The following is a 17,663-nucleotide window of genomic DNA, read 5'->3' on the forward strand; positions in this document are numbered from 1 at the left end:
GAAATAGTCCTATTTAACCTACCTCGGAGTATTCTGTATGGCTTTAGTGAAGGAAACTCATAGATGATGATGTTTGGCTTCCATCCTTTTTCTCCTACTGAAAAATACTGTTTACTAGGATGTACCTAGAAAAAGCAAAGACTGTGTTACATACTCCGATATCCCCTTTGGCTGTCCTCAACTAAATATCAAGTTGTATACCACCACACAGGTTGTGGAACGATGCAATAATTTGTATTTATCCTGCATCTTTGATCATCTCACCTGCATTCAGCCTACCAATCCATCTCCCCCTGGACAGCATTTAGGGCACTGCTATCCTTCTACTATTGGAGAACAGGAGCAAACAGCACATTCAGGGGCTGTTCCACAGTAGTGGAATTGAGCAAATAATTGATTTCTTTTTCACTTATGTGGCCAGAACAAAAACAGGAAAAAATTATTTTGGGTTGAACAAAATGTTTCATTTGATCCAAAAAATTTTTTTATTACTTTTTGGGTGTTTTTTATACCCTTTTAAAAGTTTTTTTTAAAAACAAATTTAGCTAAACTTCAAAGCAAACTGTAATTTTGCAACAGTCTACATATTTCATTTTAAAAATGTCAAAACTGTTTCAACTCTTTTTTTCCATTATTTTTATTCAGCCAAAATTATATGCCAAATTTGACCCATATTTGCAAATAGTCTTGCTCGATGGAAAAATGCATTTTAGATCAAATTAATTTGCCTGGAAAAAAACATCACCCAGCTTTGTGCAGGAGATGTGAGGACCTGACGTGATTCTCCAAGAAGTGTTGTTTACAACATGACAAAACAGCATAGGACCAGATTTTGATAGCCTTACTTTCTTGGAATAGTATCAATTATCCAACAGGACTATTTGTGGAATCAGATGGTGATAAACCAGAGTAAGTGTTTCATAATCTGGCCCACAGAGAGGAGCTTCCAATAGTGAAATTGGACAACATTTCACTCCATTTACCTATGTACTTGAAATTCCAAATTTCAGAACAGATGAAACATTTAACCAATATCAACTGTAATAAGGATAGATGATGAATTGAACAAAAGCAGTTAAACTATATCCAGAGCATTTTAACAAATAAAATTTTAAAACAACAAAAAGTGAAACCCAGTTGACTCTTGTCAATTCTTGTAAGTACCTTATTAGTATGGCCTGGAACCCAGACCTATTTAAGATATTCAGCTGTTTGTTCCCTGACTATTAAACAAGTAGGTCCATGTAGTACACCTTGATGGATTGCTACTGGTCACACATCTGAGATTACTGACTTTTCCTTTCAACCCTTTAATAAATACCACTTGTTCATCCGAGGCCAAATATGCAGGCAACTGTGGAAATCTTCCATGAAACAACTGAGACGCCCAGCCTGTTTCACTACTGCAAGTTTTAAACTCCAGAAAGGGATCTTCTTCCTAAAGAGGGAAATAAAAGCCATACCGTGATAATGCCAATTCCACCACCGCTGCTGCTCCGGAGATAACTCTGATATTTAGTTTTCAGGTCCAAGAGCACCAGCTGGTTGCCTGCTACATAGAGGAGTGTTTGACTATCCAGCAACTGCAGGTTTGCCCTTTTGGTGCAGTCATAACCAAAAGAGTGTCTGTGAACAGCTCACTAAGGAGGTTTATTTCTTCCAGGTAATAGCAATAACGGTATCAATACTAAAACTAGAGCAAGCCCAGCTGGGAACACTGAGTTGGGTGGTTGTTACTCTGTTGGGCTGGCTTTGGTTTGGTTTGTTTTAAGACTGGTGCCATGATGAAGCTAAAACCCATCAAGGTATCACAAATAATTGGGGAAAATATAAATGAAATATTTAAAAGATTAATGTATCATCCCTCGAACTCCATGTCAGACTCCATTTGTTATGGCCTATCCTGATCTCTGGAGCTCTCCTAAGAATTCATATTCTATTGTCTTAATGTTCTCTCTTCAAATAAAATGTAAAAGAAATTGATCAGATTACAAAGTGCACTGTATGCAAGAGACAGAACCAAAGCAATGTCTCAGGGCTTTTCTACATGGAGAAGTAACGTGTCTTGTGGAAGGAAGGGCGATTTCTAAAGCACACTCGTGTGTATCACATTAATTGGTCGTGTAGACCCTGCTGGTGTACACCAAAAGTTCTCTTGTGCACTTTAACGTGGTGCACACCAACATGGTCTATGCTAAATGCCCTAGGGAACATTTGGTGCGCACCAGCAGGGTCTACACAACCAATTAAGGTGCAACACATTAGTGGGCTTTAGAAATCAGACTCCCAGCAGTACACATGCACCGTGCACTGTGTAGACAAGCCCTCAAGCTCACTCCCTCTGCCAGTCTGAGGCCTGGTCTGCACTATAGTTAAGTCAACGTAAGGCAGATTATGTCGACCTAACTCTGTAATTGTCTACACTAAAATGTAGCTCCCACCCATGTAACTTGCCCACTACACTGACTTAATAATTCTACCTCCTTGAGAGGCGTAGCGCTTAAATCATTGTTGTTAGGTCAATGCAGTGTCAGCATAGACACTGTTGCTTACATCGACTGTTGCTGCCTTTCAGAAACCACCCCCCATGCCCCACACTGGCAGTTAAATCAGTGCAAGCGCTCCTGGTGAGGACGTGCAACGCCAACACAAGGAGCATAATGTGAATGAGCAAAACCAATTCAATTACTGCAGTGGCTGTATATCAATGTAATTTAGGTTGACTTAATTTTGTAGTATAGACTTGCCCTGATGCAGAAAAGAGACAAAGAAGGGTTTCCTCATAGCAACTTCACTGAGCCCCAATGGAAAACCACCTGTGCATCTGAAAATCACACATTGTTCCCTGTTCCTCCCTTACACCTAGAGGAAATAATATACTGCAGCTTTTAGATAAGAAAACCCTAGATCTAAGTCTATACAATAGTGCATGAGGAGGATACATGAGAGTGAGGAGGTTAATTGGTATCCCAGAGTCTGACGTCACAAAGGGTTGTGAGCACAAATCTTCATAGTTATAGAAGAAGGTCTCCGAGATTTTCCTTTCTAGCGTCTCAGGCTTTTTTTCTCGCTCTGGGGGTTTCTCAGTATCCTCCTCCTCCTCTTCCTCTGTATTTCAGAAATAGTGACACAAAAAAGAGCTTTAGTCAGATAGGTAGACATGTCAATACCCTAACTGCAACAGTGGATTATTCATTAATTCTTTCCTTCCTCCAAAGAAATGATATGCACTCTAGTGTCTAAAAACAAATCTATCTTTGTACTATGAAACATATCCTGTGAATAGCCTTGAATGAATAGCATGTGCTTTTCTAAGATTAGAAAAATCTGGGTTCTAAATAACCAAGGTAAGAATGTTTTGAAAATTCACTGCCTCATACACATAGCAGAAAACTTCTGTCCATATTTGTAAGATGAGTCATATTTACTGACGTTAAACCTTGAGACTTTAAAGCTCCTGGGACAGTTTTATTTAAACATTGCTTGATGTTTAGGTCTCAATTAGATTTAGAAAACAAGCCAAGTTTGAGGCTTCTTTCTTCAGTAGATATTGAATGTATATTATTATGCTGACTAATCAGTATAAACACGCAGCACTTTGCTCCTTCACATAAAGCAGGTTGCCATGTTAGCAAAGGCTTCCTACTAATGTGCTGCTCTAGATAGTTCCTCACTGGAGCTTAATGAACTGAATGGATATTGTCAGTTGGAATTGTACTCTGTTATAATCATGAGTTTCAGGTTCTATTCCTTAATCTGAGTCATTTCTGTCAATTCTTATTGTTTTACAGTCAGATTATCTTTTTCGTTAACATGTTTGTCTCTCCCTGTTATGTGACGCACCAATACAAACAACCAAGGGGGCAGAGACTGTCCATAGGAAAGCAAAATGGACTGCTTATTAAGTGCTGTAAAGTGCACAAAGTGAGCAAGCTGAAAAAGTAGAAAAAAGTAATTGTTTATCTAATCTTTGTCAGTTACAGTGGCCTTATGTTACTTCTAACAACAGTAGGCAAACAAAAGAAATTTCAGGATGCAGTGGGATTTTTAAATTGATGTCAATGACTCTTAAGGAGGGGGGGCAATACTCACGGGTACTGTTGCCATCTGACTCAGCACCTTCCACCGGCTTTTCTACTCTTTCTGTCTGTCCCTCTGGAATTGGTGGTACCTCTCCTTCACCTGGTGGTTTATTTGAGAGACTATTTTTGCTTTCCTCTGCAAAGGAAAATTGGGATAATTTTCACTTCTTCAGCATTCCAACAGGGTATATTTCTGTGTTTTGCTCTCAATCTCCATATTTGGATAATGGAGCATCATCCACAGTCTTGGAGCATTAAAATTCCTTCTATCCTACAATGGATTTCCTGCTCATGCAGAGTGAATTTCATTGGTTAAAACTGATTTAGGACTTAAGAGAAGGAGAGGAGCACTTCTTGGAAAGGAAAAGTGCATTAACAGAAAGCATGGTCGTAGAGCATTTTAAACTAAGGGCTGGGGGAAAGCCAACAAGTGCGGAGGAGCACATGGTTCGGACATCCCTTAGAGGAGGATCTATTAACAGAGAATCTCTGTCCTAGTGAGGACAAGAGGATGAAAAATGATCAAATACAGGCAGGGTCTGATCAGAAACAGTCAAATAAAGAGTCCCATTCAATTACATCATGTAATGGTAGACAGCTAAAAGGAGACCAGTTTTTAAAGTGTTTATATACCAATGCTAGAAGTCTAAATAATGGGTGAATAATAAAATGGGTGAACTAGAATGCCTCGTATTAAATGAGGATATTGATATAATAGGCATCACAGAAACTTGGTGGAATGAGAATAATCAATAGGATACAGTAATACCAGGGTACAAAATATATTGGAAGGACAGAACAGGTCGTGCTGGTGGAGGAGTGGCATTATATGTGAAAGAAAGCATAGAATCAAATGAAGTAAAAGTTGTAAATCAAATTAATCTAACTGTACCATAAAATCTCTATGGATAGAAATTCCAAGCTCTAATAATAAGAATATAGCAGTAGGGATATATTACCGACCACCTGACCAGGATGGTGATAGTGACTGTGAAATGCTCAGGGAGACTAGAGAGGCTATTAAAATAAAAATCTCAATAATAATAATAATAATAATAATAATAATGGGGGATTTCAATTATCCCCATATTGACCAGGTATATGTCACCTCAGGACGGGATGCAGAGATAAAATTTTTTGACACCTTAAATGATTGCTTCTTGGAGCAGCTGGTCCTGGAACCCACCAGAGGAGTAGGGTGACCAGATGTCCCAATTTTATAGGCAATACAGGCTTGTAAACCTGACTTCAGTACCGGGAAAACTGGCTGAAATTATAATAAAGAACAATATTGTCAAACATATAGATGACCATAATTTGTTGAAGAGTCAACACAGTTTTAGTAAAGGGAAATCATGCCTCACCAATCTACTAGAATTCTTTGGGGGGTCAACAAGCATGTGGACCAAGGGGATCCAGTGGATATAGTATACTTAGATTTTCAGGAAGTCTTTGACAAGGTCCCTCACCAAAGGCTCTTACGCAAAGTAAGCTGCCACGGGACAAGAGGGAAGGTGCTCTCATGGATTGGTAACTGGTTAAAAGATAGGAAACAAAAGGTAGGTATAAATGGTGAGTTTTCACAATGGAGAGAGGTAAATAGTGGTGTCCCTCAGGGGTCTGTTCTGGGACCAGTCCTATTCAACATATTCATAAATGATCTGGAAAAAGGGGTAAACAGTGAAGTGGCAAAATGATGATACAAAACTACTCAAGATAGTTAAGTCCCAGGCAGACAGCGAAGAGCTACAAAAGGATCTCTCAAAGACTGGGCAACAAAATGGCAGATGAGATTTAATGTTGATAAATGCAAAGTAAAGCACATTGGAAAGCATAATCCCAACTATACATATAATATGATGGGGTCTAAATTAGCTGTTACCACTCAAGAAAGGTTTCAGAGTAACAGCCGTGTTAGTCTGTATTTGCAGAAAGAAAAGGAGTACTTGTGGCACCTTAGAGACTAACCAATTTATTAGAGCATAAGCTTTCGTGAGCTACAGCTCACTTCATCAGATGCATATCGTGGAAACTGCAGCAGACTTTATATATACACAGAGAATATGAAACAATACCTCCTCCCACCCCACTGTCCTGCTGGTAATAGCTTATCTAAAGTGATCATCAGGTGAGCCATTTCCAGCACAAATCCAGCAGGAGAGTGAATTTGTGTGGGGGGGTGGAGGGTGAGAAAACCTGGATTTGTGCTGGAAATGGCCCACCTGATGATCACTTTAGATAAGCTATTACCAGCAGGACAGTGGGGTGGGAGGAGGTATTGTTTCATATTCTCTGTGTATATATAAAGTCTGCTGCAGTTTCCACGATATGCATCTGATGAAGTGAGCTGTAGCTCACGAAAGCTTATGCTCTAATAAATTGGTTCGTCTCTAAGGTGCCACAAGTACTCCTTTTCTTTTTACCACTCAAGAAAGAGATCTTGGTGTCATTGTGGATAGTTCTCTGAAAACATCCACTCAATGTGCAGTGGCAGTCAAAAAAGCGAACAGAATGCTGGGAATAATTAAGAAAGGGATAATAGGACAGAAAATATCATGTTGCCGCTATATAAATCCATGGTATGCCCACATCTTGAATACTGTGTGCAGATGTAGTCACCCCATCTCAAAAAAGATATATTGGACTTGGAAAAGGTTCAAAAAAGGGAAACTAAAATTATTAGGAGTACGGAACGGCTTCCGTAGGAGGAGAGATTAATAAAACTGGGAATTTTCAGCTTGGAAAAGAGAGGACTAAGGGGAGATATGACTGAGGTCTATAAAATCATGACTGGTATAGAGAAAGTAGATTACTACTTCTCATAACACAAGAGCTAGGGGTCTCCAAATGAAATTTATAGGCAGCAGGTTTAAAACAAATAAAATAAAAGGAAGTATTTCTTCACACAACGCACAGTCAACCTGTGGAACTCCTTGCCAGAGGATGTTGTGAAGGCCAAGACCATAACAGAGTTCAAAAAAAGAACTAGATAAATTTATGGAGGATAGGGCCATCAATGGCTACTAACCAGGATGGGCAGGTCTGGTGTCCCTAGTCTCTGTTTGCCAGAAGCTGGGAATGAGTGACAGGGAATGGATCACTTGATGATTACCTGTTCTGTTCATTCCCTCTGGGGCACCTGGCACTGGCCACTGTCGGAAGACAGGACACTGGGCTAGATGGACCTTTGGTCTGACCCACTAGGGCCATTCTTATGTTCTAATGAATTGAAGGGCCAAGACACAGTGTGCCAAAGTTCTAACAAAATATCCTTCAAAGAACCACAGTAGACTCAGTGCTCTGAATGGGGCGTGCCAATATTCTGTTATAAAATACTCAAAGCACTAAAATGGAAGCTGGACCCAAAACACCCAGAGAACAAGCCTATCAGAATGAAAGTAGCAATGTATGCTATGACTGAAACAGGTTGAATGAGTTGACATTCTCAGGACTAAGTAATCCAGAGCAACAAGAAAGGCACCACAGACCAAAAACTAAAGGAATTCATTACAGTTCTGACTGAAGAAGCTGGTCTAACAAGTATGGATTGTCAAAGGTCAGACAGTAGGCCAGGAGAGAGCTAGAGCAGCAACCACTGAGGACAGTACATAGCTTCTGCAGGAAGAACCATCACCGACCCTGGTCAAGAAGGAACTAGCTGGAAAGTTTTGAGGTGATTCACATTAATCTCTAAGAGATGGGTGTCTTGCATACTGCCCACCACTACTTTGCCTAAAAAGGCCAAAAATCTTAAGAGCTTGGGGAGTTCTACCCCATCTCACACTGGGAGCATGGGGCCTAAGATTGAGTCCCATGTGTATATATTATGCCTGATTCCTCTACCTTGTGTAGTCAGACTAATGCAAAGTAGGTGTAAAATGCTACCAGATCAGAATTTTGCAATAATGTAAATTTCTAAACAAGGTGCAGAGCAATAGAAAATCAGGCCTAGTATTTTTAGAAAAGATTATTTCCTGTCTTTTCAAGCCTGAGCAGTGAACCCAGAATACACAGAACACTCTTTGGGCCAGCTTCTCATCAACACACAAGAAGAAGCAGATGCACTCGTCCACCATGGACATCTTTGTGTGTTGTACAGCACACATCACTCAAAGGCTGACATCTTAACTTGGTTCATCATGGAATCAACCCTAGCCCCGGCATGCCCACAACAAACACTGGTGTGAACTGGAACCATAGACCCCCTGCCCACCTCCTCACCCATCCCTTTACCCCCCACCCCCACCACAAAAAAAAACCAAGGGAACTGTCCAGTATGCAGACTTAAGACTACCCTAGGATCATTACTGAAATCTCTGTGTAATGGCAGGTAATACTCACGGACACTACTGGTATCTGCCTCTGCACTTTCCACTGCCTTCTCTACACCTTCCTCCTGTCCCTCTGGAGTAGATGATACTTCTCCTTCGCCAGGTGGTTCTTTAGGGGCACTACTTTTGACTTCCTCTGCAAAAGAAAATAGGGATAATGTTCACTTCTTCTCAATACCCACTTAAGTATATTTGAATTCCCAAACGGTGGATGTGTCTCACTGGTTTGTATGCTACATATCGGAATAATGCAACATTGAAGTTCTTCCTATCCTGCAAGGAATTTTCTACTATGCAGAATTAAATCCATTGAATAATACACTGCATTCCTTCAAAAAATAAAAGCAAAAGACACTTCCTTTCTGCAGGTAAGGTTGAATATTCGGGCTGCAGGACTTTACATATGTTTTTAGACAATAATCTCAATGACTTTCTTTTAAACATGACTTGACCTGCAAAGGAATTTGATTTGTACCCTTTTTTGCTTCTTTATGATAACTTTTTAGTTGTTGTTTAAAAAGGAAGTGGGGGGGAGGGATGGTTTTGTTTGTTTTTTACCTTAGAAATATGAGGTATGTCAAACCTGATCTTCCCTTCTCTTGCTGAAGGACATTTTTGAAAGTCTCAGGAGATGTGCATTATGAGGCTTCACACATTAACTTAAGGGGTAAGGCAACAAATGAAAGTGTTCAATAGGCATTGCAGTTAAGTTGGTATAATAAAAATGAACCAAAAAAACCCAAGATTTTAAACAGCCTGACTATATGTCCTTCCCCTAACTGTTCTTCAGCTTTCAATCTTTTGCTTTGCATGATGTCATAATTGCACCAGTTCTCCAGCTGCCACAGTCTTCCAGGGGAGACAAGACCTGAATTTCTAACGTAAAAAACAAGCAGCAATGTTTGTCTTTTAATTTAAAAAGCTTTTTGACCTCCAAACTACCTCACAAATAAGTAAACAAATAATTAAATAAACATAAAGCCTTTTTTCCCCTTTGTCTCCTTTGCAAGTTACCTTTACCTTAGTCTCAATCTTAACTTGCTTTATCTCTTGCTTTTTTTGATTTCACATATCTATTCCCAAACAAGACACTTTAAAATGGAGTTAAGATTGAAAGTATATAAGAGCAATTTAAAGATTTAAAAACAACTTTCAAGAATATTGTAGTTTAAAAAAAAAGTATTAGAAATCCAGAAAATTCAACTTAAAAGAAACTTGAATATTTGAAAGAATGGAAATGCACAGTTAACGGCTAACTGGATCCCCTTTGTTTTCTGGAACCAGGGCTTTCAAGCCAAGAAATAAGAAGTCTCTAAGGAATAAATCCCTAGTTTCACATTGGATAAGAATCTATGCTAGGAAAGATCACTCTTGGGGCTCCAGTTTCAGGAGAGTGGAAATATCCAATGAAATGCAGAGTGCTGACAAACGTCGTATCACAGGTCCAGGATACTGGAGAATGGAGAAGTTATTATATAACTAGAATGTATGCGACCTGCAAACACTGGAAAAAATCCACCCACCTTCTCCTGACGGTTCAGGGATCTTCTCAGCATCCTGCTCTCCTGCATAATCCTTTGAAGAGTCAAACTTTTCCACATCTGCCTGATCCTCCTGATCCGAACCTTTCCTAGGTTTGCTCTCATCAGAACTCTCGTTCTCTGGGACTTCCATTTCTCCTTTATAAACAAGAGCATGTCTTACAGACAGATCAGTAATAAGAATCTGTCTACATTTATGTATTGTTTGGTTACATCCCTCATGATTAACAATTAATTAAACCTATTAGTCTGTGCACCTATACTTTTCAGATGGCCTCCTACTTACATTATAACAGCAGAGTTGCCAACTCTGGGAATTCTATTGCAAGTTCTGTGATATTTGTTGTTTTTCTTAACGTGCCAGTTCCTGGAGTCATGAATCTCCGCTTTCATTTAAAATAAAACATACGTTTCTAGCCCTCCAGGACTGCTGCAAAAAAGCTTGAAAACATAAATTCTGAAGGCTCAAAACCCAGAAGATGAAAAGAACCCTAAATTTTTTTTTTTTTTTAAAACAACTCAGGATATTTAAGCCAATCTTGTGATTTTTAGATTCCTGACTCTTGATTTTGTACACTTGGGCCTGGTAATACTGGAACAGAGGCTCTACTACCAGCATTACAGTTAGTCACAGATATAGGTGCAGGCAAGCTGAGTGAATGAATACAGGGTAGGGTGCCCAGAGACCGGAGTTTTTCCAATCCCAAATCTGCCACTGTCATCTTGTATAAATTTGTACCAGCCACTTAACCTCTCTATGCCTCAATTATCCCATGTGTGAAATGAGAATAACAACACTTATCCATCTTATTAAAGTGTTTTGATATCTATGGCAAAAAGTCCTATCAAAGTTCAAATTATTGTAGTTAATCATTTATTATTAAAATTAGGGATGTGTCATTATAAATCTACTCGGCTCTGAAAAATGCTTCAGGCTGAAAGGTGAGTATGAAGATTTCAATCTGAGAGACATCAAGGGTCTACTGGCAGCATGTTGTTGCAGTGCTCAGTGTTTGTAGTACAGTGGTGGTGTTTGTGTACTATGCCACAGGGATTGAAAGTGCTGAGGAAATTCAGAGATCAGAATTTTTGTCTGATTCCCATTACCAGGCTTTCACACATTGACTAGTCCAGGAAGCATTTGTACTGGTTCACTACCTAGGTGTCTTTGCAACAATTGTTTGTCAGATGAATTTTTAACAGCATTTCCTAAACTGCTAGAATTAAGGAGTACAGATTGTTACTGTATTTGAAAACCAAGGTCTCGAGCTTTCATATGATATAGTGCAAGGAATTTCAATTTATATTAGTTCTGGACATAGTGACCACTAAAATCATGTCAGAATTCAAATGGAAAAAAGGCAAAATGTTAACCAGAATATTATTCTTAGATCAAATGTTTCACAATTTGCCAGAGCTGGAAACTAATGTTGTTCCTTTCAGTCCTACTGGTTCACAAGTTATTAGTCTATAAAACTACATCAGGTCTATACTGGTCCCTTAGCCTTGCTTTATTGGCACACATCCAGGGTTAAAACCAAGTTTTCTTTCACTTTCAGCCACCAGTGCTTTAGGCTGTGGAGCTTCAAAGGGGAGCTCCACATTCTCTCAAACTACCTTCTTCCTGGCCATGCTGCTCATAAGCCACAACCGGTCTCAAGACAGGGAGATACATGCAGTCATGCCTCTCAGTCTTATCATAAATAAGTTGTTAATCGGCAATTTTGCTGACACAGAGGAGTCCCACAAGTTGTCAGTAAAGTTGTAAGAACACAGAGCTCAGAGCGCTTTGAAGATGCAAAGTGTAGTGTTATTGTGGCTTTAGGAGAAGGAATAGGGTGACCAGGTGTCAGGTTTTTGACTAGAACACCCGGTCACAAAAGGATCCTGGCAGCTCCGGTTAGCACTGCTGACTGGGCCATTGATTGTCCAGTTGGCGGAGCCGCACAGCAGGGCTGGCAGGCTCCCTGCTAACCTCCGCTCCACGCAGCTCCCCGCTAGCCTCCACTCCACACGGCTCCCGGGAAGCAGCCGGCATGTCCCCCATCTAGTTCCTACGTGTAGGGCAGGGGTGGACAACCTAGGGCACACGGGCCAGATCTGGTCCCAGGGTTAATTTAATCAGGCCTGCATTTTGTGCTTTGATAACAAAAGTTTATAACTGTGATCTGATTATATGACAACTGGATTGTTGAACACCCTCTTCCCTGTCCCTTCTCCCCATGCATGAGGCTAAATGAAAAATTGTTGGTATTGTTCTGAGTTCCCCTTTGAAAATGGCAAGTCACGCCCAGCTCTAGTTATAACCTTTCAGTTCAGAACCTTCAGCACTTTTCTACAGCTTTGATTTTGAATTTAAAGCCACTTCTCTAGAAAAGTGAGTTTCACCTCACTCATTCTTTTCTCCAAGGTCAACTGCCTTATATCCCATTCCTTTACAGTGTTTGACTTCTTTCCACCTGGGAGAATTTGCTCCTTTCCACAACTATCCTATCCTTTCTTGATTCCTTCTCCATTTCTATCTAGCACAGTAACCATGAACAGTAAGAACATAACCATATCATATTCTGCCCACCCCTGACTTTTTAGACAGTTGAGTTAATGGAGACCTTACATGATGATTGAAACATTAGACTACCATTACACTTGGATAAAGCCTCTACTCACCTTCTGTTGCGGACACATTTGGCTTCTCTGTGTCCAGCTCTGTTTCAGGATCTTTGGAAATGTCAGACTTCTCTCCATCTGCCAAGTCTGGCTGGTTTAAGTCGTCACCAGGTATAGTCCCCTCAATACTCTCTTTCTCCGATTCTTCCTTTCCTTTATAAGCAAGAATATGCCACTGAGACAAATCTGTGTTTCTCTTAGCCTGCATCTTTTTTCATAGAACTATTGCAATACTTGCTCAAAATACTCTTGAGAGGGACAGCAGGTGCAAGCATATGCAACAACAGTTCAGAATTAAATTTTCATTTAAAAAAACGAATCTTCTTGTCATTATGATGACAAAGAAAATCTTCCAAATGTGAATCAAATATAACTCAATGCAGCACTGTTTACAGTTCTAGTACCTCTGCTGTTGCTCATAGCTTTGCCAAGCTGCAACAGGGTAAAATTAACATGCTTAGTCAATTTCATCACTGCTATTCAGAATCCTGGGGATGGCATTATTATTATTCACTATTTCTATCACAGTTTAATTATGAAGCTGTTGATTTCCTCCTCCTGCTGCTATTTGACAAAGCATAAATAATATTCAGAGATACCGGGAGTTTTTTGTATTTTGTTCTACTGTCTCTTCCTCTTTTCTTTAGAAAAACAAAAAAAGATAATTTATGTAACATTACATAAATGCAGTGCTGTGGCTGATATTTTAAATGTGTAAAAGTCAAGAAATTAAAAAATGACAGGAATATATTCCACTGTTACATTTGGAAACCTTGGAAAAGAGCATATCTAGTGGTTAAGGTAGGCAATTGAGTGTCAGAAGATCTGGGTTCTAGTCCTGGCCCTGCCACAGACTCCTTGGGTAACACATTTGGCCTTGCTGTGCCTCAGTTTCTACATCTGTAAAATGGGAATAATACCAACTTTTTTTAGCACCATGAGGGGCTCAGAAAAAAAAGGAGCTATAAATGCAAAATGTAATGATACTGTAATGACTAGTGATTAGCTATGAAACCCTAAGCCATGTCAAACTTGGCTGATTTCACTTTATGTTCACACTCGCAATCAGCCAACATTTGTAGGAAAGTTTTGGACTCTACAAGCCTTTCAGCAAAACTGAAACTTTCACCATATCTGGATAGGTATGGAGCATTTGAGGCTGAATTTGTTGCTTTCATAACAACATACAACAACATACATTTCATACATTCACAGAATGTAAGGCCAGAAGGGACCATTCTTATCTAGATAACACAAGCCACAGGACTTCCCTGAATTAATTGCTGCTTGAATTAGAGCATATGTTTTAGAAAAACATCCAAGATGGATTTAAAAATTGCCAGTGACGGAAAATCCTCTACAAACCTGGGGAAATTGTTGCACTGGTTTACTACTCTATTAAAAATTTACACCTTTATTTCCAGTCTGAATTTGTTTAGCTTCAACCTCATGACACTGGATTTGTTATACTTTTCTCTGCTACATTGAAGAGTACATTATCAAATATTTGTTCCCCATGTAGGTATTTATGAACTGTGATCAAGTCACCCCTTCAATTTCTCTTTGTTGAGCTAATAGGTTGAGCTCCTTGAGTCTCACTACAAGGCATGTTTTCCAACCCTTTAGTCACTCTGATGGCTCTGTTCTGAACTCTCACCAGTTTACCAACATCCTTCTAGAATTGTGGGCACCAGCACTGGACACACTATTCCAGTAGCGGTTGCACCAGTGCCAAATACAGAGGTAATATAACCTCCGTATTCCTACTTAATATTCACCTGCTTATACATCCAAGAATTGCATTAGCCCTTTTGGCCTTAGTATCACATTCAGAGCACATGTTCAGCCAATTACCCACCAGGATCCACAAGTCTTTCTCAGAGTCTCTGCTTCCCAGGATAGTCTTCCCCCATTCTGTAATTATGGTTTGCATTCTTTGTTCCCAGATGTATAACTTTACATTTGGCTATATGAAAACAAATATTGTTTGCTTGCACCCAGTGACTCAGCTCACCGAGCAATCCAGATTTCTCTGTACCAGTGCATTAACAGTTGATCTGATTATATGACAACAAGATTGTTGAACACCCTCTCCCCTGTCCCTTATCCAATGTATGAAACAAAATGAAATATTGCCGGTTATGTTTTGAGTTCTCCTTTGGCAAGCCAGCTCTAGTTACAACCTTTCAGTTCTGAACTTCCTGCCAATTATTATACTTTTCTACAAGTTTTTTAATTTAAAGGCACTTTGCTGGAAAAATGAGTTTCACACCACTCATTCTTTTCTTCAGGGTCAGCTGCCTTATATCCTGTTTCTCTTTACAGCATTTGACTTCTTTCCACTTGGGAGAACTTATTCTTTTCCACAACTTTCCTCTCCTTCCTTGATTCCTTCTCCATTCCTGTCCAGTAGAGTAACTATGAGCAGTAAGAACATCACTACATCATATTCTGCCCACCACTGTCTTTTTAGATAATTGAGTTAATGGAGATCTTACACAACAACTGAAATATTAAACTGTCATCAGACTTGGAGAAAACCTCCACTCACCTTCTGTTGAGGACTCATTTGGCTTCTCTGTGTCCAGCTTTGTTTCAGGATCTTTGGAAATGTCAGACTTCTCTCCATTTTCTAAATCCTGTTGTCTTGACTCCTCTGGGTCTTCCTTTTCTTTGTGAACAAGAGTATGGAATTGAGACAAATCTCTGTGTTTCTGTTAGCCTGCCTCTTTTATCATAGAACTACGTGATACTAGCTCACAGCCCTCATGAGAGGGACAACAGATGCTAGCATGTGCAACAGCAATTCTGCAGAATTAAATTTTTTTAAAGTTAATCTTCTTGTACTTATGATTATTACAAAGAAAATCTTCCCAATGTGAGTTGAGCGTAACTCAAGGAGTGTTGCCTTTTGTTCTAATAGTCTTCTGTTGCTCATTGTTTTGCCCAGCTGCAGCCACGTGAAATTAACATAACTCATTAGTTTCATGGCTGTTATTCAGAACTTTAGAAGTATTAAGTATTATTATTATGTATTTATTTGAATTGCAGATTAGTTGGGAAGCTGTTCACGTCCTGCTGCTGTAATAGAAAATTATTAGTAACAGAGAGGGGCACTGGAGCTATTCACAGGGGAAGAGAACCCAAATTATGGACTGTAAGGGAGAGGTGTAGTAGCAGAGAACTCCTTCCTCTCTTCTCTCTCCCCAGCAACAACCAGGATTCTGAGACCCTCTTTCTTATAGTATTTATATGGTTCTGGTGGGAGAAGAGAGAGAAAACACTCTGTCTCCAGCAGATTGGGGGGAAGCTTAGTCAGAGACTGGTATTCAAAAGATAGGGCTATCAAACAGGGTCCAGGCACAGTCAGAGCTGTCCCTGGGGTAGGGCGAATTGGGGCAACCGCTCCAGACCCTGTGCTATGGGGGGCCCCCAAGGTCGGTCCTGGAAGAGAAGAGTCCATCACTTCCATTCTGTGCCCAACACCCCACTAGGAATGGCCCTGGGCACAGCACCCTCTCCCTTCCCAGCATGATTTGAGGGCTTCAGCCAGAGGTCAGGCGTCTATTACAGGAGTGGGTGAGGGGAGGTTCTGTGGCCTGCGATCTTCAGGAGGTCAGTCTAGATGATCCCTTCTGGCCTTACAGTCTATGAGAGGGACAGAACAGGTGGTCGGGATTCCCCAGGCAGGCGCTGCCCTTGAACCTTGCTGATATGTTGCGTAGATGTAATAGGGACGGACCCGGTCCTCGGCCGGCGGGATCGAACCTGGGGTCTTTGGAGCTTAGTGCATGAGCCTCCACCCCATGAGCTAAAAGCCAGCCGGCTGTTCGCTAAGGCTGCAGAGCAGACTCATTTTCTCCCTCTCTCTCAGTGGTCTGGTTGCCAGTCGAGGGGACAGAGCACCACCCCCAGGCGGTGCGGAGTGTGGGAGCGGGGGGGGGGGGGTTACAGACGGACAAGACATTTGCATTTTAAACCGCAGTGTCACTGACTCCAGCGTCTGTCAGCTCTGGCTGACACTGTCCCGCCGCCCCCCCGCCGCCGCCGCCTGGCCCGGCCCCGGGGCTCTAATCCGTTCTCGGGCAAGCGCCGTCTCCGCTGTCATCACACGCGGCTTCTCCCAGCAGCGGCTGGCGTCGGGCCCTGTGCTAAAAGAAGGCCCAGGACAGCTGCCCCTCTGCCCGGCAGGGCCGCTGCGCATTCGCTGCCCGAACAGGCGGCGATGAACCAAGGGGACTTGCCCCCGCGCTCGGTACCTGACGCGTCCCGCGGCCCCTCCGCCTCCATCGCTGGTTTACCTGGTTGCTAGGCAGCCGCTTCCGGGGCCCGGCGCCTCCTGGGAATTGTAGTTCGAACGGCCCCGGCCGCGGGCTGGGGCTCAGGCTGCGGACCAGGCCCCGACAAGGTGACTTGAGCGCCGGGCCACCGCGCGCGGGCGCACGCGCAGAGCAGCCCAGAAGAACGTGCCGGGGTGCGGGCTGGAGGCTTGCTGGTTCTGTAGCCGGTCAGACTTGTGTCAGACACAGTCATAGTGGTTGCTGTTTTACACAGGCAAAAACACACACACTGACAAACACATCGCTTCCTTGAGGATTCTCGGGGGAGGGAGGGGACTTGATTGGCCACGTTAGTGATTTTTTTTTTTTAAACTAACAAAAAGTTTCCGAGTAACAGCCGTGTTAGTCTGTATTCGCAAAAAGAAAAGGAGTACTTGTGGCACCTTAGAGACTAACAAATTTATTTGAGCATAAGCTTTTGTGAGCTACAGCTCACTTCATCGGATGCATTCAGTCATAATGTCATACAGTAGAATCTTATAACTTTAGATATGTTGCCACATATTTTACCAGGACAATAATGATCAGCAAATTATGAGTATTGAAATGATGTCTCACAAGGCATTTGTACTTAGTACAAAATGTATCATAGTTTGTAAAAAGGGTAAACACAGGAGCACACACTGACTTAACCTACATCTAAATCTACATTTTGCAGTTTGAGCCCAACTCCAGTTTAAAGGGAATAGATACATCTAAATC

General features: G+C 41.2%; 1 protein-coding gene across 6 annotated transcripts in view; it reads right to left on the reverse strand.

The window, feature by feature from the left end:
* CFAP44 (cilia and flagella associated protein 44) overlaps positions 1-16,907 on the reverse strand; it is a 79,619-nt gene extending 62,712 nt beyond the window's left edge. For 3 of the 6 annotated variants that reach the window (XM_073308486.1, XM_073308479.1, XM_073308496.1), the window contains exons 1-7: positions 12,622-13,014; positions 9,937-10,092; positions 8,424-8,549; positions 4,093-4,218; positions 2,943-3,108; positions 1,464-1,626; positions 23-125 (exon numbers count right to left, since the gene is read on the reverse strand). In XM_073308486.1, the coding sequence (XP_073164587.1) occupies positions 23-125; positions 1,464-1,626; positions 2,943-3,108; positions 4,093-4,218; positions 8,424-8,549; positions 9,937-10,092; positions 12,622-12,829 (1,048 nt within the window). In that variant the 5' untranslated portion in view covers positions 12,830-13,014. Of the gene's footprint in view, positions 1-22; positions 126-1,463; positions 1,627-2,942; positions 3,109-4,092; positions 4,219-5,551; positions 5,617-8,423; positions 8,550-9,936; positions 10,093-12,621; positions 13,015-15,172; positions 15,293-16,880 lie in introns of those variants that run through there. The other 3 variants (XM_073308494.1, XM_073308495.1, XM_073308493.1) reach the window with 3 other exon arrangements.
* Between the last annotated feature and the right edge of the window lie 756 nt (positions 16,908-17,663).

The sequence above is a fragment of the Lepidochelys kempii genome, chromosome 1, assembly GCF_965140265.1.
Source record: "Lepidochelys kempii isolate rLepKem1 chromosome 1, rLepKem1.hap2, whole genome shotgun sequence".
NCBI lineage: Eukaryota > Metazoa > Chordata > Testudines > Cheloniidae > Lepidochelys > Lepidochelys kempii.